The sequence below is a fragment of the Leuciscus leuciscus genome (genome assembly GCF_965113295.1).
Source record: "Leuciscus leuciscus genome assembly, chromosome: 12".
Taxonomy (NCBI): Eukaryota; Metazoa; Chordata; class Actinopteri; order Cypriniformes; family Leuciscidae; genus Leuciscus; species Leuciscus leuciscus.
The window spans coordinates 18336714-18362338 of record NC_138736.1 but is presented as its reverse complement, the minus strand read 5'-3'; the positions used below and the strand labels follow the sequence as shown (position 1 = coordinate 18362338).

Here is a 25625-nt window from a genome sequence, read left to right as displayed (position 1 = left end):
AAATGTATTTCTGATATCAATATAATTTCAGATATCTAGAATGGCTTTCTTACTAGTAACAATCACATTCATGATTTCAGAAATTAATATTGTCACTAGTGAAAATGGAATTCTTGATATCAAAAATGAACATTCACTGTAAAATCCGATTAGTTCAGCTTACTCAAAAAAAGCATGCAAACCGATTGCACTTAAAAAACTAAGTAACGTCAAATAGGAATAGTATGTAGTACTAACAAGTGCATGTCTAGTAGTGTACACTTACAAGAGAGTTCTAGTAACTTAAAACTAATTTGTATAGTATACTTGATTATTTACTTTAGATGTACTCATTTATGCTAGTCGTGTTAACTCTGATGTTTTCTGCATACAACTTGGAATTACTGAGTTTACTTTACTTCCAAAGCAATCCAGGTTACTTGATAAAACCATGCAAACCGATTGCACTTAAAAGAGCAAGTAAGCTTTACTCCAATAACTTAAGTGCTATCAATCATCTATTATATATCATTGAGAAAACTTTCTCAATTTTACAAAGATAACATTTACAACTGGACAAATAAATTTAAGGCAATGATACAGTTCAAAGGTAAATTTATTGTATTTGTTTTCTTAACAACTGACACAGGGGTGGTCCACACAAGTTTGCATTGGGGTATACAATTTATGTAGTCACTTTAGTTTTTTAAAGTTTTTTTAAAACAAAAAAACAGAAACACGTTATAAGGTTCATTAGTTAACATTAGTCAGTGTATTAACTAACATGAACTAACCATGATAAATACATTTGTTACAGTATTTATTAATCTTTGTTAATGTTAGTTAATAAAAAATACAGCTATTCATTGTTCATGTTAGTTGAACAATACAGTGCATTAACTAATGTTAACAAATACAACCTTTGATTTTAATAACGTATTAGTAAATGTATATAAAATCTGAATCAAAATAAATATATTTAAAACCATACCCTGGACTCTACTGCATTCTCAACAAACAGCTTTAACAATTCAATACATAACAATTACTCACTTTAATCAATAATAATTCGAAGACCAAACTTGGTATATAGAAGTGCAAAAAAAGTGGCTACATTCATTAGCCTAAACAATGAAAAAGCAATGTCTCTGACACACATACGCTGAATGAATACGCTGACAGCATCTTAAAGGGTTAGTTCACCCAAAATGTTTTATTATGTCAGTAATTACTCACCCTCAAGTTGTTCCAACTCCGTAAGACTTTCGTTCATCTTCGGAACACAAATGAAGATATTTGATGAAATCTGAGAGCTGTCTGTCCCTCCATAGACTGCAATGTCATTGCAACTTTCAAGGCCCAGAAAGGTAGTAAAGACATCGTTAAAATAGTCCATGTGACTACAGTACTTCAACCTTAATGTTATGAAGCGACAAGAATACTTTTTGTGTGTAAAAACTCCACCATTACGACATTATTCAATAATCTCTTCTCTTCCACTTCATTCTCCTATGCTGTTGACGTAGTGTAAAGTGCTTCTGGGTTCTACGTCAGAACGTAGGCTTATTATTGGCTGACGCTGGTCATGTGTGATGCTGGCCAATAATAAGCCTACGTTCTAACGTAGAACCCAGAAGCACTGGGCTGTTTACACTATGTCAACAGGCAGCGTAGGAGAATGACGTGGAAGAGAAGAGATTGTTGAATAATGTCATTATTTGGGGTTTTTTTGCGCACAAAAAGTATTCTCGTCGCTTCATAATATTAAGGTTGAACTACTGTAGTCACATGGACTATTGTAACAATATTTTTACTACCTTTCTGGGCCTTGAAAGTTGCAATGACGTTACGGTCATTGGGGGGTAGAAAGCTCTCAGATTTCATCAAAAATATCTTTATTTGTGTTTTGAAGACGAATGAAGGTCTTACAGGTTTTGAATGACATGAAGGTGAGTAATTACTGACAGAATTTTCATTTTTGGGTGAACTAACCCTTTAACTTGCTCATGAACTAATGGGTAGACAATTTTAAACAAATGGCTTCATTTCCCTTTTATTTTGCACATTTGATTACTCAACAGGAGATTTTTTAGAGATTGCAGTTTTGGTGGGAGTTTGTTCTGTCCCAAACCAAGCATCAATTTCTGAATGAAGTTAAAAGTATTTTTCAAGTCTTTTGGGTAATCCAAATTTAAAGCATAAGACTGACCAAAATAGATTCAAATTGTCTGAGGCAGGTTCTGCAGATTATCCATTACAATACCTCTCTCAACAATGATGTCAGTAGACACTGGGCAAAGTTAGAGAGGGAAGTTCTTCCTCATCAATGACAGTCAGCACCCCAACAGATAGTTGTGCCCAGGCTTCATCAACATCACATACCTGAATGAAACCAAAAAATAAAAATATTACAACAGGGAAAAGTGAAAAGGCTTGATTAATTGACAGTTATCTGCCCTGAATACACTGCCTTTAATTAAAATGTCCCATTAAGTTTATATAATTTATATGTTTTTTTATTTTATGCCGACTCTTAGGGATAGTTCACCCAAAAATGAAAATTACCCTCAAGTTATCCTGTGTGTATATTACATTTTTCTTTCAGATGAATACAATCAGAGTTATGTAAAAGAAAATGTCCTGTCTTATCCAAGCTTTACAATGCAAGTGAATGGCCGTATATTGATATATTGATGGATAGATGCACTTTTATCATGGATGGATGCATTCTGATGGACTTAAAAAAATATACAGCCATTCACTGCCATTATCAAGCTTGGATGAGACAGGACATTTTCTAATATAACTCTGATTGTACAACAGCTAGATAGATTGTAAGCAAAACCATGATCAACTCAGAATAATAATAAAAAATTAAGGCTGCAGTAAACTCACCCCTGTATTAATTTGCTGCATAAGCTCATCTAATTTCTCTCCAATGCTTCTTGAAGACTTGAAGATTGTGACAAAGCGTGGTGTGTACCGATCCACATTCCACAGCAACATAAAAGTTACTCTGCAGTCTGCAGATCTGTGGGGACTATCCTGTTAAACTCTGAAAACACCTACAACACAGGCAACAAAAACAAAAAGGCATGGGACAGTGTGGAAATCTTTTCAATGCATGGTCAGGCCAACAGGCCAATTCTAAAGCCAAACCTAAACAGAATGTGGTTTCTCATGGTGGAAACGGTATGAATAAGTACTTACTTGTCTCTCTGTAAAAAGAGCTGGCCACTGCTCCATCTGCATCCACAATTTCACGTCTTTGCATTGAGAAGGTCTGGTCCATCTTTGATGCAATGAGAGTTCCACTAGGGTAACATCTAGGGATAACATCACTTTACATTACTAAGTTTCTCATCTTGTTAAAAAATGGCTAATTTTATCAGCAGTGATAAAGCATTTGAGTTTGAGTAAAAAAAAAAAATAAATAACTTTTACAGTGCTTGCATGCATTACAATCTGAATTTACTCAATTTAAAAAATAATAGTTTAATGCTGTTGTGAAATCACAAATACTGTCAAAAAGCATCACATACTTCATCTCTGCATAAGCTGCAGGTTACATTTAACTGTAACTTAGATGTGCGCCATTTCACCAGATTTGGAACCTTAATAATTTAAACCAATGCCAGAGGAGAATGCATCAGTGAGAATGGTAAAATAGAAAACCATAATTATTACATTTGGGACAAATAAATCGGTTTTCAGGCATTCCAGGAACTGTTATGGTACCTGATAGTTTTATGCGCAAAAAAACAACAACAGGCCAAACCATATTCTTCAAGCTCCGAATATCACAATTATTTGGTAGACATTAAGGAGATCAGTAAAAATTAGCGACAGACAGTTAAAAAAAACATTCACACAAAAGTCGCATACTTGATTACTCACCTTATTATTATTATGCCAAAAACGTAGGCAGTCTGTCAAAGTCTTTCCACATCTGCAAAATTGGCGCCGAAAATGAAATACGCACAGAATCTACTGCGCATGCTCTCACAAGTGCCGCTTCTTCTTCTTTGTTTTTTCTGCACATTAGGCATGCTTTAATTCACTGCTGCCTCTAACTGGTTTAGTAACGTCATTGCATCCTTTGTTGCTACTTGCTTATTTCAAGTAAGCGTCACTCAAACGATTGAGTAACTTGTAATTTTCACCCTGCAATTGACTGTAACTCAACAAAACCTAGTAAGAAGTACGTATTTTATATTGCTGAGTAAAGTTTACTAAGTATATGTGAGTCAGGAAAGCTATTGGATTTTACAGTGTTGTTACTAGTAGCAATTCAATTGTTGATATCAAGAATAGACATTTCAACTAGTGACAACTGAATTCTTGATATCAAAAATAAATGTTTTTACTAGTAAGAATTGTATTTCTGATATGTGAAACTGGAATTTTAACTAGTAAGAAATCAATTCTTGATATCAACAATTGATTTTGAATGGCAGCCTATGGTGACATTTCACTAGTGAAAATACAATTCTTGATATCAAGAATTATAGTTTTTACTAGTTGAAATTCAATTGTTGATATCAAGAATTATCATTTTAACTAGTGAAAATGTAAATGCTGATATCAAGAATTAGCATTGTTACTAGTGGAAATGTAATTCCTGATATCAAAAATTGCCATTGTTACTAGTAGAAATCTAATTCCTGATATCAATAACTATCATTTTAACTAGTGATAATGTAGTTGTTGATATCAAAAATTCGTATCCTGCGAATGATTAAAAGTCAAAACGGCTTGCCTATTGCCATTCCCAGGATATAAATTGTTAATATCAAGAATTATAGTTTTTACTAGTTGAAATTAAATTGTTAATATCAAGAATTATAGTTTTTACTAGTTAAAATTCAATTGTTGATATCAAGAATGAACATTTTTACTAGTTAAAATGTAATTCCTGATATCAAAAATTGCCATTGTTACTAGTAGAAACATTTTTCCTGATATCAAGAATTATAATTTTAACTAGTGAAAATGTAATTGTTGATATCAAGGATTCATATCCTGGAAATGAATAAAAGTTAAAACGGCTTGCCATATGCCTATTGCCTATGGCAAGCCGTTTTAGCTTAAATTGTACCCAGCGTTACTCGTCGTAATTGCATTTTTACTAGTAAGAATTCAATTAGAGAGCTCTACAATTCAATTCTTACTAGTAGCAATTACAATTAGAGAGCTCTCCAATTCAATTATTACTAGTAAGAATTACAATTATAGAGCTCTCTAATTAAATTATTACTAGTAAGAATTACTATTACAGAGCTCTCTAATTCAGTTCTTACTAGTAACAATTCCAATTAGAGAGCTCTACAAATGAATTTTTACAAGTCATATGTCTCCATTGACTTCCATTCATTTTTAATTAAGGAGCTGTACAATTTAATTGTTACTAGTAAGAATTACAATTAGAGAGCTCTACAATTGAATTGTTACTAGTAAGAATGCAATTGCAGAGCTCTTTAATTCAATTCTTACTAGTAACAATTTAAATAGAGAGCTCTCTAATCCAATTATTACTAGTAACAATTCCAATTAGAGAGCTCTCTAATTCAGTTGTTACTAGTAAGAATGTAATTGCAGAGCTCTTTAATTCAATTACAGAGCTCTGCAATTATACATATCTTTAATTCATATTTTTACTAGTAAAAATTCAATTAGAGAGCTCTGTAATTGCATTCTTACTAGTAAGAATTTAATTAGAGAGCTCTCTAATTGTAATTGTTACTAGTAATAATTGAATTAGAGAGCTCTCTAATTGTAATTCTTACTAGTAACAATTCAAATGTAGAGCTCTCTAATTGTAATTCTTACTAGTAACAATTCAATTGTAGAGCTCTCTAATTGTAATTCTTACTAGTAACAATTCAATTGTAGAGCTCCGTAATTAAAAATGAATGGAAGTCAATGGAGACATACGACTAGTAAAAATTCATTTGTAGAGCTCTCTAATTGTAATTGTTACTAGTAAGAATTGAATTAGAGAGCTCTGTAATTGTAATTCTTACTAGTAATAATTTAATTAGAGAGCTCTATAATTGTAATTCTTACTAGTAATAATTTAATTGGAGAGCTCTCTAATTGTAATTGCTACTAGTAAGAATGGAATTGTAGAGCTCTCTAATTGAATTCTTACTAGTAAAAATGCAATTACGACGAGTAACGCTGGGTACAATTTAAGCTAAAACGGCTTGCCATAATTGCCATTCCCAGGATATAAATTGTTAATATCAAGAATTATAGTTTTTACTAGTTGAAATTCATTTGTTAATATCAAGAATTATAGTTTTTACTAGTTAAAATTCAATTGTTGATATCAAGAATGAACATTTTTACTAGTTGAAATGTAATTCCTGATATCAATTTTTTTTTTTTTTACTAGTAGAAATCTAATTCCTGATATCAAGAATTATCATTTTAACTAGTGAAAATTGAATTGTTGATATCAAGGATTCATATCCTGGAAATAAATAAAAGTTAAAACGGCTTGCCATATTGCTACTAGTAACAGTGTTCATTTTTTATATCAATTCAATTTTCACTAGTGACAATGTTAATTTCTGATATCATGAATGTGATTGTTACTAGTAAGAAAGCCATTTTAGATATCTGAAATAATATTGATATCAGAAATACATTTTCAGATATAAAAAAATTTACTAGTAGCAATTAAATTGTTGATATCAAGAATAGACATTTCAACTAGTGACAATTGAATTATTGATATCAGTAATTTGCATTTTTACTAGTAACAATGTAATTATTGATATCAAAAATTATATTTCTACTAGTAAGAAATCAATTCTTGATATCAACAATTGATTTTGAATGGCAGCCTATGGTGACATTTCACTAGTGAAAATATAATTACAGATATCAACAATTAAATTGTTGATATCAACAATTACATTTTTGATATCAGCAATAACATTTTTGATATCAACAATTACATTTTTGATACCAATAATTCAATTGTTGATATCAACAAGTAATTTGTTGATATCAACAATTCATATCCTGGAAATTAATAAAAGTTAAAACGGCATGCCATAGTAAAGAGCTATGTCATCTAAGGGAGACATACATAATGTGCACTGAATTGGGTCTCCAGGACCGGAGATAAAAACACTGTTTTAGAGAGCGGTAGATAAAAATGATTGAGAAATGTTGTGGACTGGATTACGACCTCACTGCCCTGCAGGTTAACTGTTACATGTTGTTGTAAATGCAATAAGAGTAACAATCAAGCATAGCATCAGTTCTGGCAGGTCACATTAGTCAAGCTCGCATCAGCTGAGCCACGTCTACCTATAGGAATACGACGCCTATCACTGTATATAAGCTCCTTCAGTATTATCAGCTTATATACAGCTTATATACTCCTTACGAGAACGGTTCTCTCGTATTGCGTTGCAAACGCTATGGGAAAACTCCTTTTCTCGAGAATATTATTTTAAAACGCAGTGCAGCTGCACAGCGAGCACATCATAGCTGGCTGAAGCGTGCTGATTGTCTGTGCTGCGGCAACTGAATCAGCCTTTTCAGCGGAACTGCTTCAGTGCCTGGCACATTCCTCGCCTTTCAGCTGATCGCCGTTTCCCTGTGACATCCAACGAGTATATCCTTTTCACGCTTCTTTCTAAAAGAGCAGAGCGCGTTGTTTCAAATGCCGCTCCCCGTCTGTGAGACCTGTGGGATTCCCCTGCATGTGTCTGACAGACACACTCGGTGTGCTGTCTGCCTCGGTCCTGAGCACGGCGAGGCAGCGCTCACTAAAGGCAGCTGTCGTTCCTGCGACAGTATGCCTATTTCAGCGCTCCGCTCCAGGCTCGCTCTCGCTACAAGCCCGCCCACCTTCCGTCTCCGGCACCCATCGAGCCCCGAAGGAAGAAGCGGTGCGAGCAGGTGATTCACAAGCGCGTTGACTCAAGGTGATTCGAGGTGCCTCGCCCACACCAGGATCTGACACTTCTCCGGTGCTGTTCGTCAAGGGCGAGCAATGCCCCTCTCTCGGATCGGCAGAGGAGCTTGATGACGCAGTTTCCGTGGCGGCATCTGAGGGTGAGGATTGGTCGGGCTCCGCGGACCCCGCCCCCCCCTCTCAGTCTGAACGAGTCGACACCAGAGCGAATATTGACGCCGAGCTTCTCCGTGTCATTACTCGCGCTGTCGATGAGCTGGGTCTTGACTGGCTTTCACCAGAAGAGTCCACTGGAAGCCGCCTTGACGAGTGGTTCCTGCCGGGGCGCCAACAGGCCAGCGTGCCACTCCATTCTTCCCAGATGTCCACGATGAGCTCACGAAATCCTGGCGCACGCCCTTTTCAGTGCGAACACGCTCTACTGCCTCTTCCACGCTCTCATCCGTTGACGGCGCTGAGGAAAAGCTCACATCACTGGAAGCGGTCGCCGCCCATTTGTGTCCTCCTACTGCAGGCAGTTGGAGAGCAAAGGCCGTGCACCCATCCAAGCCGTGCAGAACTTCTTCAGCACTCGTGGACCGTGCATACGCCGCCGCTGGCCAGGCCGCTTCTGCACTACACACCATGGCGGTTCTTCAGGTGTTCCAAGCTAAGCTCCTCTGTGCTATGGATGAGTCGGGACCTGATCCAGACGCCTTGAGAGACCTCCGCAGCGCCACAGACCTGGCCCTGCGGGCTACTAAGACCACTGCTCAGGCCATTGGCCGTAACATGGCCAGCTTGGTGGTGCTGGAGCGCCACTTGTGTCTTAATCTGACAGAGATCAGGGACGTGGACAGGACCGCCTTCCTCGACTCGCCAGTCTCCACTACAGGTCTCTTCGGCCCTTCCGTTAAGGGATTCGTGGAACGTTTCACCGAAGCCCAGAAGGCATCCAGTGCTATGAAGCACTTCCTTCCAAAGCGCTCCAGTTCTGCTTCACAGTGCCCCAAGAGCACGCCGCAGCCAGAGAAACCAGCGCTTCAGGTCTACCAGCCCCGCCCAGCGGCTGAGACCAGCCAACACTTCAAGTAACGTTACCTGCTCCCCAAGCGCCAGGGCCCTCGGCCAAAGCTCACGCTGGAGCACAAGCCTAAAAAGCCATCCTAACCGGCGGAAAGATGGGGCCATGTCCCGCTGTGGTGGGACCACCCCCGAAGATCACGGCTGGAGTTGTGTTAACTGCAGAACATGGGCCCGTCATTTGTCACACACCCCTGCACCCAAATGCTGTTTTAACAGCAACCCACACAGAGCACGAATCGAGCAAATTTCTTCACAGAAACATCTGTCAGGTCGGGCCCCCGAGTCTTGGCGCTCCGCCTTCAGATGTAATCCAGCCACTGGCTTATCAGGCTCTGGCTTGGCAAGCCATCCCCGAAGTGTCAGATTGGGTGATGAATATCATAAAGCAGGGTTACTCGCTTCAGTTTGCCCGCAGACCACCACGCTTTCGTGCTATAATTTACACCTCGGTAAGCAGCACTGTATCTCATGTCCTCCGCTCCGAAGTGTCGAGTCTGCTGGCAAAAGGGGCTATCGAGATAGTTCCCGCTTCATAAAGCGAGTCGGGCTTCTACAGCCGTTATTTTGTCGTTCCGAAGAAAGACGGTGGCCTGAGACCCATTTTAGATCACATACACCTGAACAAGGCCCTTATGGTACAACCATTCAGGATGCTCACGACCAGACATATCCTGGCGCAGATTCACCCGGAAGACTGGTTCTTCTCAGTAGATCTGAAAGGTGCTTGCTTTCACATCCAAGTGAACCCCCATCACAGGCCATTCTTGAGATTCGCCTTCGAGGGGCAAACATATCAATACACAGTCCTACCATTCGGACTGTCTCTAGCGCCTCGTACATTCACGAAGTGCATGGATGCGGCTCTCTCCCCCCTGAGACAGCGGGAAATGCATATCCTGAACTACCTCGACGACTGGCTCATACTGACTCATTCGGAGGCGGAGTCCCATACTCACAAAGCCTGGCACCTTGGCCATTTAGACCGCCTTGGGCTCAGGGTAAACTTTCCCAAGAGTATGCTGTCCCCCAGCCAATGAATCACGTTCCTGGGAACAGTTCTCGCCAGACCGAGCTCTCTCAATCCAGCGGCTCGCCGCGTCGTTAAAAGTGGGCTACCTCACGCCCCTCAGAATGTTTCAAAGGGCTCTGGGCCTTATGGCCTCTGCATCGTCAGTACTCCAACTAGGCCTACTGCGTATACGCCTCCTTCAGCTGTGGCTAAAGCCTCAAGTTCCAGCCCATGCGTGGTGCTCGGTCCTCTTACGCATCAGGGTAAACCAGTGCTGTACCAAAGCCCTGGCCCTCTGGAAAAACACCAGCTGATACCAGCAGGGTGTGAGCATGGGTCTGGTTTCGAAAAGGAAGGCTATCTCAACAGACGCTTCCAACCTCGGTTGGGGAGCCCTGTACGAGGGCAGGCCTGCCTCCGGCCTCTGGTCGAGCTCGGAGAAACGCCTACACATCAACTGCCTCGAACTAAGAGCAGTTTTTCTAGCCCTAAAAACCTTCCTTCCACATCTGGCGGGACATCACGTCTTGGTCTGAACGGACAACATGGCGGTTGTGTCCTACATAAATCACCAGGGCGGTCCCAGGTCTCACAACCTGTTCACCATGGCCAAACAGCTCCTGTTATGGGCTCACGCCAACCTGCACTCACTCAGGGCAGCTCACGTGTCGGGCACGATGAACCTAGGGGCAGACATGCTATCTCGGGGCAACGTTCCCCCAGAGGAATGATCTCTCCACCCCCAGGCGGTTCTCTTGTTGTGGGAAGTCTAACCCTAACCCTAACCCACGAGTGGCCCAGCCTCCCCTTTATGCGTTCCCCCCGGTCTCGATGCTCCCTCAGATCATCGAACGGATCAGGGACACCAAGTGTGCAGTCCTCCTTGTAGCCCGCCTCTGGTGAACCCAGATTTGGTTCCCAGAGCTGATGCAGCTGTCTACGACAGCTCCGTGGCCGATCCCTCTGAGGAGCGATCTCCTCACGCAGGCGAACAGGACAATCTGGCACCCCTATCCCAACTTGTGGGCCCTCCATGCATGGCCCCTCAACGGGTACCCCAGGACCTCCCAGAGGGAGTCCTGAATACCATAATGGAGGCTAGAGCTCTGTCCCCTAGACGCCTCTACCACCTCAAATGGTCAGCGTTCTCCAGCTGGTGTTTAGCTCGGAACCTAGACCCACATAACTGTGAAGTACCGATGGTACTTACATTTCTCCAAGAGCTGTTGGACGCGGGTCGCTCCCCCTCCACGCTCAAAGTGTATGTGGCAGCCATAGCGGCTTTTCACTTACCGGTGGCTGACGTAAGCGTCCTGGCATGGGCAGAGGCAGATAATATCGCCTCCTTCCCTGCACCAAGATAACATCCACCTTCTTCTTCCTCTTACCCCCTCTTTTTACACAACATCAGGCCCTAAGGGGCTGGACCGATGATGATATTCCATTTTTCTGACGGTCTGGCTTAGGTCTTTTGTTTGTGACCAACCAAAAAGGAAAATAACTAGAATATAGTGAAAAACAGTTCCCTGTAGCCTCTTAATTTGTTAACAGAGTAGTCAGTTACAGAGTCGTTGGTGGCCTCCTCCAGTTAATTAGAACCTAGTTAGACCGTTCCCAATTAAATAAATAAATAAATAAATAAAGCAGAGGGTTAGTTGGCCTATACAATTTTTATTTTTTATTTTTTATTTTTTTTATATAAAACTGTTTTGTGAAGTGGCTACAGGGACTCTGTCACTACTTTGTCCCAGTATATCTAGTGATAGTCAAAGTGTTTTTTTTCTGACACAAGAGTAAACTTTCACTTGCTGCTATTGAGGTGGGATACGGGATTAGGTTAGGGACAGGTTTGGTGGAAGGGTCCTTTAATGTAATGCAGATATTCTTTTGATATATAAGAACAATTTAAAAACATGTATGTACATAATAAGTCCATTGTATCAAATTATGAAATGTTTAAATGTTAAAGACACCTAATTAGTTAAAGACAACTAATATAAAGTGGGACCTATTTTTATTTTTATTTTTTTCATGTGCCATTGCAATCTTTAACCAAAACTTCCCATTCTTCTTGCAGCAACATATTTTCTCTGATGACAACTTGTCACTCAATTGAGATCACGGCAATAGCAATCCACAACCATCCAATCAATCAATCCAATCAAAATCATGTCACTGCCCTACATTTTCTTTCTTGTTCCAGAAGTCACTTTAGTGTCACAATAGAGAAGAAAATAATTATATAATTCCAACCTTAATCTCATGCCAAATTTAAGGATGGTAATTATATTGGTAAAAAAAAGACAACATATGTTGTGCTTTCCTGATATGCTCCTGATTTTTTACACACCTCTCACTTGTGTGTGCATCAGACATTGACAGGATTGTGGATTGATACAAATTAAAAACACAGATTCATAAGGGTATGAAATTGCTACACAAACTGCCTTTCCATCCATATATGTCCCATTTTACTTTTCTTCTCTTTTTTCTTTGTCTGTCTGCACAGCAGATTTCTGTTTATCTCACAGGACAGTTACATTCAAAAACAACTGATTGGCAGTTTGGAACATGATTGTAAAGCAAGTGGAAAAGCAAAGTTTTATGTTAACATGATTCATGAACACACAACCATAAATTGCATTAGAGCAACCTTTTTGCATGACCACATATTGCTGCTTCTTTCTCTTCCTCGGTATATAATAAACTATAATCTTTAAGATATTCTGAAATGGTGTAGTGTAAAAAGTCTTAATGAGTTTGTAGGAGACAAAATGTGTTTATAAGGGTGATGTGTTTGACCATTGAGTGTTTGACCAATGTGTTTGACCATTGAGTGGCGCTGTGAACATTACAGAGATATCATATAGGTGACCTTTCTTATGCTGTAGGTAGTAGGTGTGTTGACCGGAAGGGCAAAAAGGTTCTGACCGCAACAGCGAAAGCGGTGAACGTATGTAAAACTTATCTTTAATATGTACATGGAAAAAAAAAAATTGGACATTATGCACGGTGGTGTTGTGGAGCCAATAAATGATGTTTTATTAACAAAGTTCGGGAGGAGCACGTTCAGATAATTAACACGAGTGAAGAGCACTCAACAATCAACGATAAGAGGTGTATATATATATATATATATATATATATATATATATATTCAGCAGTCTCACCTCAATTTATTGACAGTTTAGCAGCATCCCTCCACCACCCCCTCTCCACACTTCTAGTCCTAACCATTTACATACGGGGGGAGTACTCTGGGTTCGGGCCGAACTCCGAGCTCGGAGAACTCCCCCCAGACAGCACGGCAAATATGCATTAAACTTGACTCCCTCTAATTGTATGTAAGTGTGAACTCGTGAAACTGCAACCCGTTCTCATCTCAGGGCGTCATATAAGGCCGTTTTGTCACGTCCTTCGGCGTTTTCTGCCCACGCATATAGCACCCTTTTGCGTATAGATGACACGCACATGGCTTTCAACCAACTTCAATGTAAAACGTACTCGGTTACTAACGTAACCTCGGTTCTCTCTAGAAGAGGGAACGAGTACTTGCGTAAGATATCTTACGCTAGGGGAAAACCTCTTTTCCTCGAGATATTGAAGCCAAAAATTATCCTTAATTTTGCAATAATGTAAAACGCATTGCAGCAGCATGCAGACATGGGCGAGACAGCTCGCGCGCCCATTGGCTGCTCTGCGGCAACTGCACCAGCCTATCGATAGAGGCTCCTCATGACGTCAGAACCAATGAGGGCGCTTCGCGCCCATTACGTCATGTCCCGCCGAAATCAGGTGGGGCCAGGGCTATAAATACGGCCCAGAGAGGCTGGTTTGGTCAGTTTTTTCATCGCTGAAGCGAATCAGAACATGACGCATGCACGGCAAGATACGCAAGTACTCGTTCCCTCTTCTAGAGAGAACCGAGGTTACGTTAGTAACCGAGTACGTTCTCTTACGAGAGGTCTCTCGTACTTGCGTAAGATATCTTACGCTAGGGGAACACAATGTAAAACGCCGTGCGTGCTTGAGACATAACACTAAAGTCCCAAGGGCAGGTGCCCGGGGCTCATACAGTGCCTAATCACAAGGGACTCACAGAGAATCCGGGAAGAGGGGCTAGAATAGCATCATTCCTGTAATATGGAGCTCTGATAAGAGCATGTTATATCAAGTGTTCCACACAGCCAGGGCGAACTCGGCCTGGACTGGTAAATATGGGGGACTTACGCACTGCCCACAGGAGTATACAGACGATCCGTGATCAACGCTCTAGCAGTTTCAGCATCCCGAGCCGATAGCATCGGGCGGGGAATACTGAAAAATTAAACCGAGAGCAACCTAGCTTGCAAAGCGGGAACCTCGAGGTTATAAAACCTTATAAATGTAGACGGGGAGGCCCAGCCTGCCGCCATACAGATATCTTGCAAGGCAATCCCACTGGACCAAGCCCACGACGAGGCCATGCCTCTTGTGGAGTGCGCTTTGACACCTATCGGGCATTGCAGGCCCCTGGATGTGTAAGCTAGCGCTATAGCATCAACTATCCATCTGGATAGACTCTGTTTTGACGCAGCTAGTCCCTTAGAACGTCCGCTGAACAAAAAAAAAAAGAGCTGCTCTGTCTGTCTGTCTGAAAACAGATGAGCGAGACACATAGGCCCTTAACGCCCTGACCGGGCAAAGGAAGCCTGCGTCCCCTTCCTCTTCAGATACCGGCAGGGCCGACAGGGAGATCACCTGTGCCCTAAACGGTGTATTGAGGGATTTAGGAACATATCCGTGCTTTGGTTTGAGTATGTCTCTCGAGTCATTCGGCCCAAACTCCATACACGTCGCTCTCACTGAGAGCGCTTGCAAATCCCCTATGCGCTTCACTGAAGCGAGAGCCAGAAGAAACACTGTTTTGAAAGACAAGAGTTTCAGGTCTATTGACTGTATTGGCTCGAATGGGGCACCTTTCATGGCTTCCAGAACCGTGGAAAGGTCCCAAACGGGAACTGAGGGTGGTCTGAGAGGGTTCAGCCTCTTAGCTCCTCTAAGGAAGCGAATGACCAGATCGTTCCTTCCTAATGACTGGCCAAGCGGTGGTTCAGCGAACGCTGCTATGGCCGCCACATAAACTTTGAGCGTGAATGGGGTTCTGCCCTTATCCAGAAGCTCTTGTAAAAAGGAGAGAACCTCTGGCACCCCACAGCGTGAGGGTGAAGTGCCACTCGCTGTACACCAGCTAGTGAACACAGACCATTTGAGGAATAGAGCCGCCTCGTAGATGGAGCTCTAGCCTGCGTGATCGTGTTTAACACTCCCGCTGGGAGGTTAACGGGTACCCGTTGATGGCCCACGCATGTAGGGACCAAAGCTCCGGGCGAGGATGCCAGATCGAGCCGTTCGCCTGCGAGAGGAGATCCCTCCTCACCGGTATCGGCCACGGGGCGGTACTCGTCAGCTGCATCAGGACTGGAAACCAGACTTGGTTTGTCCAAACTGGGGCGACGAGTAGCACTGGGCATCCGCTCTCCCTGATTCGCTCTAACACCTGGGGTGGGAGCGTGACAGGGGGAAACGCATAGAGCGGGCAGTGGGGCCAGACGTGAGCCAGCGCATCCCTGCTCTTGGAGAAGAATTCCTGACAATGAGCGTTCTCTTGAGACGCAAATAGGTCTATTTCCGCTCTGCCAAATGTCCGCCATAGCATTTTGACTGTCTGTGGATGTAAAGACCATTCTCCTGTCGGCAGATTGTTTCTGGACAGTCTGTCTGGTCCCACATTCAGATGGCCGGGCACATGCGCTGCCCTGAGCGAGCGCAGACTGTGCTGAGCCCAGACCAGGAGGCGTTCCGTCAGCCTGTGAAGGATTCTGTATCTGATACCTCCTTGGTGATTTATATAAGCCACCACTGACATGTTGTCCGAACGGACCAAGACGTGGTGTCTTTTTATCTGGGGACAAAAGCGCCTCAGCGCGTTGTCGACTGCCATCATTTCCAGGCAGTTTATATGCAGAAGCTTTTCCCGTTCCGACCACTGGCCGAATAACGGTCTGCCCTCGAGCAGCGCTCCCCATCCCGAGGTTGAGGCGTCCGTAGACACCACCTTCACACTCGAGGAAGTCCCCAGGCTTACACCTGACTGGTACCAGTCGGTCACTGTCCAAGGTTTCAGAGCTGCGACGCATTTCTGATCGACCTTGAGGCGCGCGAGACCGGAGGTCCAAGCTCTGCGCGGCGCGCGCTTTCAACCAATACTGCAGCGGGCGCATGCGAAGCAGACCCAGCTGAAGCACTGAGGATGCTGAAGCCATGAGACCCAGCATCCTTTGAAACTTTTTGAGCGGGGCTAAAGCGCCGTGGCGAAAAATCTCTGTCATGCGCTGAATACTTAGTCTGCGCTGCGGCGACAGCTGTGCTGTCATAGACAGCGAGTCCAGATCTGTGCCCAGAAAAGATATTTTCTGACTGGGAGACAGTGAACTCTTTGCCCAATTGACTGTGAGACCTAAATTCTCGAGGTGATCGAGTAATATGGTCCTGTGTTCTATGAGCTCCGACTGTGATTGAGCTAGAACCAGCCAATCGTCCAAATAATTCAGCACTCGTATGCCTCGGAGCCTGAGGGGTGCGAGCGCTGCATCCATGCACATCGTGAATACGCGAGGTGCCAGGGATAGGCCGAATGGCAGGACTGTGTACTGATATGCCTGGCCCTCGAAGGCGAATCTCAAAATTCGCCTGTGACGTGACGCTATTTGTATTTGAAAATAAGCGTCTTTCAGATCTATCGACATGAACCAGTCCCCTTGGCAAATTTGCGAGAGGATTTTCTTGGTCGTGAGCCTTCTGAACCGTCGTTTCAGAAGTGCTTTGTTTAGTCGTCTTAGATCTAAAATGGGTCTGAGACCCCCGTCTTTTTTTTTTTTTTTTTTTTGGGGTACCAGAAAATATCTGCTGTACATGCCCCCTTTGCTCTGAGCTTGTGATAGGGGTTCTATAGCCCCTTTGCTCAGTAACTTTGCTATTTCGGCCCGAAGTAGGTGTGCTACTTCCTTTTTCACCGTAGTATCGATTCGCGCCGCTTTGCGTTGCGGGCGTCGACCGAACTGTAGCGAATAGCCTCTTTCTATAATGTCTAGCACCCACTTCGAAACCCCGGGTAGCCTTGCCCATGCGTTTGCACGAATGGCTAGGGGTTGAATGCGAAGCGCGCTCTGGTCGCTCAGCGACAGAGGGGCTTCAGAGTGCTGCAACATAAGCGTCGCGTTTATGACATTTGAGGCAGGGGGCGCGCTGATAACAGCGGGCAGATTGCCCGCGCTCGACTCCTCTGCGGTGGTCAACCGAGAGGGGGAGGGCTGGGCGAGTCCCGTAAGACCTGTCATGTCTATGTGTGAATGTGGGCGTGGGATAGCGGGCACATTTACAACACTGAGAGTATTGTCTGCCTGAGCAGAGCAAAAATGCATGTTGGTTTCGTTTTACAGAAACCTTGAGACATGCAGAACGTAGTGTTTGTGGGCACTGGGCAGTGGGCACATTTACCACATTTAATGCGCAATCGATCTGGGTCGATTTCATGTGCGCGAGCCCTGTGCGACGGGCTGTGTTTCTGTGTAGGAATGAGCACTGGGCAGTGGACATTTTGTCTACACTCATAACACCATCGGCCGTGGCCGGAACACCAGAAAATACACTCTATGGGATTTATCTGGGTAGCCGTAAAGCGGCGTTTGTGTGCAGGCAAGTGGGCTGTGTCGCCGACTTGTTTACTGCAGAATACACTGGAACAGTCGCATTTACTGGAACTGAACGAGCGAGAAGTTGCCATAGAAACAGAGAGCGTCAACATGCTGGCGCTTGTTTGCAGGTGTGCGTGTATTACAATAGACTCGTCCACTGCAATATTGACATTTCCAGAGAAATGTGTGAGAATGGAGGTAGTGACGCACGGAAACCATAGAAACGGTGCTTGGGTGCAGGCGAGCGGGTTGTACAACGCGCTCGTTGGCTGCAAAAATACACATCTGCAGTCGCCTTTTCAGGGAACTGACAGAGCGAGCATTGACGGCAAAAAAAAATTTTTTTTTTTTTGCCGTTAGACCCAGGCTCGAACACGGATCTCCCGCGTGAAAACCTGAGAATCTGCCACTGGGCCACAGGGGAAGACACAAAGGCTTTTATATAGCGCGAGTATTATCAGAGAAACCTGTGTTTCTGTGTAGGAATGAGCACTGGGGAAGCAGTGGGCATTTTGTCTACACTCATAACACCATTGGCCGTGGCCGGAACACCAGAAAATACACTCTATGGGATTTATCTGGGTAGCCGTAAAGCGGCGTTTGTGTGCAGGCAAGCGGGCTGTCGCCGACTTGTTTACTGCAGAATACACTGGAACAGTCGCATTTTCTGGAACTGAACGAGCGAGAAGTTGCCATAGAAACAGAGAGCGTCAACATGCTGGCGTTCGTTTGCAGGCGTGCCTGCATTACAACAGGCTCGCTCACTGCAGTATGACATTTCCAGTCGCCTGAACTTCAGAGGGGAATGAGAAATAGAATTCGGCCCGGCCGCAGCGGGACATTAACACTCTTTTCTCCTTTCGCCAGTGACGCACGGGAACCATAGAAACGGTGTTTGGGTGCAGGCGAGCGGGTTGTACAACGCGCTCGTTGGCTGCAAAATGCACATCTGCAGTCGCCTTTCAGGGAACTGACAGAGCGAAGCATTGGAGGCATAATTAATCTGCCGTTAGACCGAGATTCGAACCCCGGTCTCTCGTGTGAAAAACCAAAAATTCCGCCACTGAGCCACAGCGGGGAACACAAAGGCTTTCAGATGCACGAGCATATAAGAGCGTCAACACGTTTTCTTCGGCGTTTGCTTGCCGGCGCTGCAATATTTATATTTCCAGTCGCCTGATCAGGGAACTGAGAAATGTGTGAGAATATTGAGGTCAGTCCAGCTCGGACTAAAACACTATTTTCTCCTTTCGCTGGTGATTGACGCGTGAATGGGGCGCAGAGGCAGGGTAGCTTTCTTGTACGTAAAGAAAATCTAACCCCGACCGTCCGCTTCCCGCCTCCCCTGTGAACGGCGCATTTTGCGCGACTCGAACAGAGGGAGAGAGAAAGCTAGCCCCGTGACCGTCCGCTCCTGACATCCCCTGTGAACGGCGCGGTTTGCGCGGCTCGAACAGAGGGAGAGCAGGTATCATCCTCCAAGCAGGCAAGGCAAGCGGGCGCACCGGCGAGCTTTGCGGGTTGGGGGGGAAAGGGGCGTCTTGAAAAAGACGCCCGGCTCTTTTAGTGCAATGAGAGTGTGTGTCGCGGCGGCGAACACACACACATACACAAAACACAGTGGCAGAGAAAAGGATATGTACGCCGGAAAGCGTCAGCAGGAACGGCGACTGAAGGCGGCGAGTTGTCGACCGGCAGCTTCAGATGCAGATTAATCCCGCTGGGTGCTTGACTCAGACGGCGCGGCTTCCTCTCAGGATCCAGCGATGCGTGAGCCCGCTGAAGAGATAAAAAACTGACCAAACCAGCCTCTCTGGGCCGTATTTATAGCCCTGGCCCCACCTGATTTCGGCGGGACATGACGTAATGGGCGCGAAGCGCCCTCATTGGTTCTGACGTCATGAGGAGCCTCTATCGATAGGCTGGTGCAGTTGCCGCAGAGCAGCCAATGGGCGCGCGAGCTGTCTCGCCCATGTCTGCATGCTGCTGCAATGCGTTTTACATTATTGCAAAATTAAGGATAATTTTTGGCTTCAATATCTCGAGGAAAAGAGGTTTTCCCCTAGCGTAAGATATCTTACGCAAGTACGAGAGACCTCTCGTAAGAGAACCATCCGCGATGTAATTACACGCTCAGGGCTTCGCCAGTCGTCAATTCACCTCAACATTGACCGACTGCACAGACTAAAGACGTTTTCAGCAACGACTTATGTTTGCTCTATGATTAGGATTGCCTACACCTAATATAGGAGGTCATTGTTTTCCATTATTTATCTTTTGAGAGGAGATATTCGCCATTTTCAACACCCTTATCGTCTGTGAGAGACGCTCGCGGCTTAACCACCTCCAATGCAACCGACCCGCGTTTTACAGGACGCAGTTGGACTTTGCTAGCCAATCCAAGTGCGTGATATCAGACGCTTTCAGCAACAGTAGCATGCGTAGGCTACAATTTCGTTAAGTTTTAAATAAGCCTGTGGTAGCCTACTCAATTTAAACGTGAATGTGTGCTAGGTATCCTAACTAAAAACACGACAATATAGGTTCCATCATCCCTTAATTGCCCGCAGGAGTATATTGGCCGAATTCAACACGCACCCTTTATCGTGTGTGAGAGACGCTCATGGCTTTCAACCATCAATGCAACCCACGGGCGTTTTACAGGACGCAGTTGGACTCGTTGAATATGGACGCTTGGCCAGGACCCCTTGGCGTCACTTTTTAACGCACTGGGTATACCTTTGGCGTCATTTTTCAACGTGCAGGGTAGTCTGTTTGACTTCTATAGAACTCTGAACCGGAGCCTGCGGCGTTGAAATTTGACGTCTTGGGTAACACCGCAACCCGTCTGCTGTGCTGTGTATGGGTCGAGGCTACAATAAATACAAATAAAAAGGAATAGACTACAATAAATGATCTATGCCAGGGCTAGTCAAATGGCGGCCCCCAGATGATATTTATCTGGCCCTCCAACTGGTTTTTGATGTTTAAAAACCCTCGCAATCTGATATCAAAGTGCCCTCTCTGCGCAAAGGTTTAGCGCGTTCGGCAACCGCATTCAGCGGTGAGTTTAACAACGCACATGGTGTGCAACCGCATTCAGCGGTGAGTTTAACAACGCTCAACTGCAGGTAAAACGGCATTCAGAGGTGAGTTTAACCAAAACAACGCTCAACTGCAGGTAAAACTGCATTCAAAGGTGAGTTTAACAACGCTCCACGGCGTGCAAGTAAGCAGTTTAAGCGTTTTCTTGTCATAGGAACTGGTACATAGGTACACTGCTTTAACTAGAGCATGCTGGGTAACGTATTTTTATCGGAGGTTTGTTGATGTTAATAAATATATATAATATGCTACGATTGTGTTCAATTAATATTTTATTTTTTATTTTATTTTTTATTGATTAAATCCTCTAAATGAATAACGCTGACGTCACTGTATGGGGCGATCCCAGGGTCCATTGCGATTTCCCACTTGGTAAGTAGAAGAGTTAATTAATAGAGATTGATACTATTCTTAAATTTACACATCTAAAAACTGTTGAATCAGGACAAGAAGTTGTGTTTATAACCTTTAGATGTGTAAGGTGGCAATTTCGTATGACGGTAAATAATAGAAGGCATTATAAAAATATAGCTTGCTGCACCAAATGTGCAGGCTAGCAAAGTTAGCTAATTGAATTCAAGTTCATTTTTGTCGCATATAATCATCATGTATCATACTGGGGAATGTAATATTTTCAGTATTACATTAGCCCACAACTATTATCCAATATTAGAAATGTTCAGATGAAGAACAGTTGCCAGATTGGTTTGTTTTACAGCCTAATTGTTTAAAATCCACGCAAAATTATATAATTAACACCCAAATAAATCTATAATTAACAATACAAATTAATTCATAACTACTAAATTGTGGCTCATCACAATTTTTCAATATGAAATAAAACAATTAATGTGTATAATTAATGTAACAAGTAATGCTGTCATAACTTATTGACTGATTTATATATATATATATATATATATATATATATATATATATATATATATATATATTAGAAGTTCTGATGTGGCTTTGTTTGGAATTTTTTTATTTTATTTTTTTTTTGAAATAGAGCAAAACTTACATTTATTGACAATTTTTGTCTAATTTCTATCTAAAATGTAATTAACAATATTCACTTCTTGTTTATTGAAAAGGAATATCACATACAATTTAGCCCATTCTGGCAACACAGATGAAGAGAATACTGGTGTAAAATGTTCAATTCTGTTTTTTTTTTTTTTTTTCTTTAGGTCCCTCTTCGGCAGCTTCAAAAATTATTTTTAGCCTTACCCCCTTAACATAATTCAAGTGTACTGTATGCTCTTTTTCAGTCCGGCTTGTACCTGTGGAGATGCCTGACAAAATCTGTGGTTGTTCACCAGAGTTATTGAGGGTTAGTCCAGGAAAGATTGTTGCTGTGGTCACAATGAATGGTAAGAAATGTGAAGAACTTTATTTTGTCCTGTTTGAGAAGCATCTTTAAAATAAATATATATCCATACGCGACTCCCTACAAGTTTGACATAGATATAAAACTAAAAATATATGAAGTATACAAAGTAATATATAAATAGTACAAAGAACCCAAACCCTGGTTTACATTACAGTGGATGTGTTTTTGATATTTCCAGGATGACATGATCGAACCATGCCCGAGTTAATTTGTGAGGCATGCCAATCCACTTGGACTGCTGGAGTCGATGCCCTAAACAGAAGTGACTACTGGCCTGCAACCCTTCAATTTGCCACAGTTTATGCCACAGATGTCTTTTTTTCATTTGAAGAAATGAAGATGGCGGCACCAGGACTGTCCTGCCAAGCATTTTTAAGAATACTGAATCAGCCAACGGTCCGCTTTGGTCGTGTGAGTATTGAATTTATCTATCCTGCAGTGTTGTTGATATCTTTGAGTTGTTGGTTGATAAGCAAGATCTCAGCAGACAGTTTTCTGAAAAGTTTTTTTGAGTGGGAAGCTGTGAGATTTGAGGTGGACAACATATGCAAGGAAGAGCCCTTCAACTGTCCTGCATGCACCCTAGATATGCTTGCAGTTTCAGTTGATAGAAACCGCAAGCATTACCGTTTCAAGAATGCTGCTAGCTACTCCAAACTGTGTATCACAGTGTTTGTATTAATAAGAAAACATAGCTCTTTAATGTGAACTAAGAAATCTCAGATTTTAAGTTATAAATTGTTGTCAATCATCAATTGTTGTTTTTTTGTTTTTTTAGATCTGAGGAACAGGCCATCTTTGAAGGCGTCTTCATAGCCAAGGATGAAGACGTAAAAAGATTTGTAGACCACATTCACAACACAACCAAACATGTAAAATTCTAGATGATAATTAGACTACAGCACTATAATAACCTCTTTCTGAAGAGTTTGTTTAGGAGAGTCTTATTTTCATCAACAATTTTCCATATTGTAGTTCAGTGGAAGAAGTGTTTGTGGAGGGGAGTGGTCAGCAGCCAGAGATACCTCATAAAGATCTGCCAGCAAGGTAGACGAGGAGGGATTGGAGCTTGTGGTGTGTCGGCACAGAGTCCTGCTCCAGAGCTCCAGCACCTTCTTAACATGAAGCCATTCCTTTCGGTATTTCATGCCAAAGCCCATGATTTTAAATACGAGGTAAGGAAGTGTTGCTATGTGATAGAATCGTATTATCTAAACTGAACATCTGCAAACATCTGTTTATTTTTATTTTTTTATTCTTAACCAGGTAAAATGGAGTGGGGCATATCAGGACGGTGCTGGTTTAACACTAGGGGAGGAGGTGGAACAGTGCAATGCCTTCCTATCTAGGATTGCAGTAACCAGTAAGCATATGTCAAAAGCAGGTAAGATTACCACATACTGCACTAGTTACATCCTTACATAATACGTAGGAGGAATATGGTAACATCATATTTTCTTTGTTTTTCAGGATGCACAGACTTGCTGACTCTCATGGCCATGCGCTGGAATCAGCAAAAGTTCAACAATTTGGCTATCTCACTGACCTGCCGATATCAAAAGGTAATGACATCAGTAGAATTAATTTTAGATGTTCAGTACTGCATGTTAGCAGTGTATGAAGCTGTGCATTGAGCATTTGTTTTTTGTTTCTTACCACTGTTTGTTATTGTAGACCACAAAAGCTCTGCAAAGCCAGTTACAAAACCTAGAGTCCATGAAAGCGCAATTGACAGTGACAGCGAGCCAATTGGAAGAATGATGTAAAGGATTGGGCTGACGGTGAGGAAATGATTACTTGTAATACATTTAGTCACAAATAATTGTAATTGTTACTGTTTGTTGACTGCTTCTGACAAATCTGATACATAATGACACATAACCCACAATGCTTCAAATGTCATTCTGTAACCCCATACTATTTCAGAGATTCTTTGAAGGTTGATGTTTAATACAAATTATTTATTTATTTATCATAAATGCATTCCAGACTCTGTCGATCTAAGGACAAAGAGAAAGGCGTTTGACATCATCATGTCAGTAAGGAGACTTGAGGAGGAGCAGAAGATTCTTGTTGCAGAGATGGACCACCATTGGAAATCTCTTTCAACTCGTTCCGATACCCTCAGAGAGCTGTCCTGCTTGTTTTCCAGTGAGACAATGAAAAGTATGTATTTGTAATAAATTACATAAACATAGGGTTGCCCCGACCAAAGATTACTATTAGGGGGCAGCCCTAATAAATATACACAACAATGATGACTGTTTATAAAGTTTCTAATGCTGGTCTTATATTCTTGTGTTCCTCTTTTAAGATTCGCAATGTGGCCTAAGTGAAGAAGGTTTGAAAGGTCTGCAGAGCATCATCCTCAGAAAGTGGCATCAAATCAGAGAAATGAAGGTGCAAGCAAGAGACTGTTACCTGCAAGTTTTGTCTGGAGCAGAGGACATCAACTTCTTGTACAGTGCTTCAGCTGATGAGTACGACAGTGACTACGAAATATCTGATGATGGACTGTAATCTACAAGACAGTAACACCTTTCATACTTCTGGACAATGACCTTAACTATGAATATAAAGCATGTAATAAAATCTGCTTTTTATCACCATAAATATAACCAAAGTGTTACCTCTTCTTTCACATACATAGAAATGTGTGCATGCATGCATGCACTGTGTGGTACAGTAACTTTCATTAGTTGAACTGTAGGGTGCTGTATAACAATTGAAACCTGTTAAGAGACATGGAAGAAGCAGATTATAAGGAAGAACACCATAATGATGAGGAATTATTTTCTCCCCAACATAATATTCAATGTGCTTTCTGTGTAATCTAGTACAGGTTTCATAGTCAACTGATGTGATTCTGTGGTACTCAGAACATTTCACCACTCAATTGTGTAGATTTATCAGCTGTGACCTGATTAACAGTATAATGTTACAGTTTTCTGGATTGCTAAAACACATTTCTTGAAACTCACATTCTCAAAACCTTAAACACAAAACCAAATTTTCAAACCACATTCAGAGAACATCTGACTCTTATGGCAAAATCAAACAATTGCCTCAAAACCATTTTATCTGTGCTCAAATCAAACAATGCTTTCAGATCATACACACATCAGTCAATATTATAAACACTACAGATCAACCGTTAGACACTACAGAGAAAAACGAAGAGCAGAATCCGAAACACGCAGTTACCGAAATAAAAGTATATCGTAACTAAGTAAACAAATTTTGCAATTGCGTAAAAAAAGTATAGTAATGACAACTTACAGTAGTAAGGTGAATAAATTGTATACTGCACTGCACTGCAAGTATAGTATTGTACTGAATATTGTATAGTATTGAAGGTCTGTATATTCAGCACTTTTTATACTGTGAAAATACAGTGAC

At 42.4% G+C, this 25625-nt stretch overlaps 1 protein-coding gene and 1 long non-coding RNA gene across 4 annotated transcripts; one reads left to right on the top strand and one right to left on the bottom strand.

Moving 5' to 3' along the window:
• Positions 1-930: 930 nt before the first annotated feature.
• On the bottom strand, positions 931-3298 carry LOC309511569. Its single transcript, XR_014210680.1, has 3 exons — positions 3190-3298; positions 2875-3044; positions 931-2361 (listed from the first exon to the last, which is right to left on the bottom strand). It is a non-coding gene; the product is annotated as an uncharacterized lncRNA (long non-coding RNA).
• Positions 3299-20587: 17289 nt separating this feature from the next.
• On the top strand, positions 20588-24852 carry LOC309511554 (uncharacterized protein). 3 transcript variants are annotated; one of them, XM_082186841.1, is made up of 10 exons: positions 20588-21202; positions 22105-22206; positions 22405-22637; positions 23005-23098; positions 23202-23401; positions 23493-23610; positions 23697-23788; positions 23901-24007; positions 24216-24392; positions 24541-24852. In XM_082186841.1, the coding sequence occupies exons 5-8, from the start codon at positions 23348-23350 to the stop codon at positions 23985-23987; spliced, it is 351 nt and encodes a 116-aa protein (XP_082042967.1). In that variant the 5' UTR covers positions 20588-21202; positions 22105-22206; positions 22405-22637; positions 23005-23098; positions 23202-23347; the 3' UTR covers positions 23988-24007; positions 24216-24392; positions 24541-24852. The 3 variants fall into 3 exon arrangements, with proteins under 3 accessions (XP_082042967.1, XP_082042968.1, XP_082042966.1); XM_082186842.1 differs by lacking the exon at positions 20588-21202 and having other exon boundaries at positions 21839-22206; positions 23005-23056; XM_082186840.1 differs by lacking the exon at positions 20588-21202 and having other exon boundaries at positions 21839-22206.
• Positions 24853-25625: the final 773 nt, after the last annotated feature.

What these genes read in the sequence shown, in the direction of transcription:
- LOC309511554 (XM_082186841.1), top strand. Translation starts at nt 23,348, where the DNA reads ATGAAGCCATTCCTTTCGGTATTTCATGCCAAAGCCCATGATTTTAAA. An exon ending in TAAGCATATGTCAAAAGCAG is followed by an intron (nt 23,611 to 23,696) that starts GTAAGATTACCA and finishes TTTGTTTTTCAG; the next exon opens with GATGCACAGACTTGCTGACT. An exon ending in TGACCTGCCGATATCAAAAG is followed by an intron (nt 23,789 to 23,900) that starts GTAATGACATCA and finishes TTGTTATTGTAG; the next exon opens with ACCACAAAAGCTCTGCAAAG.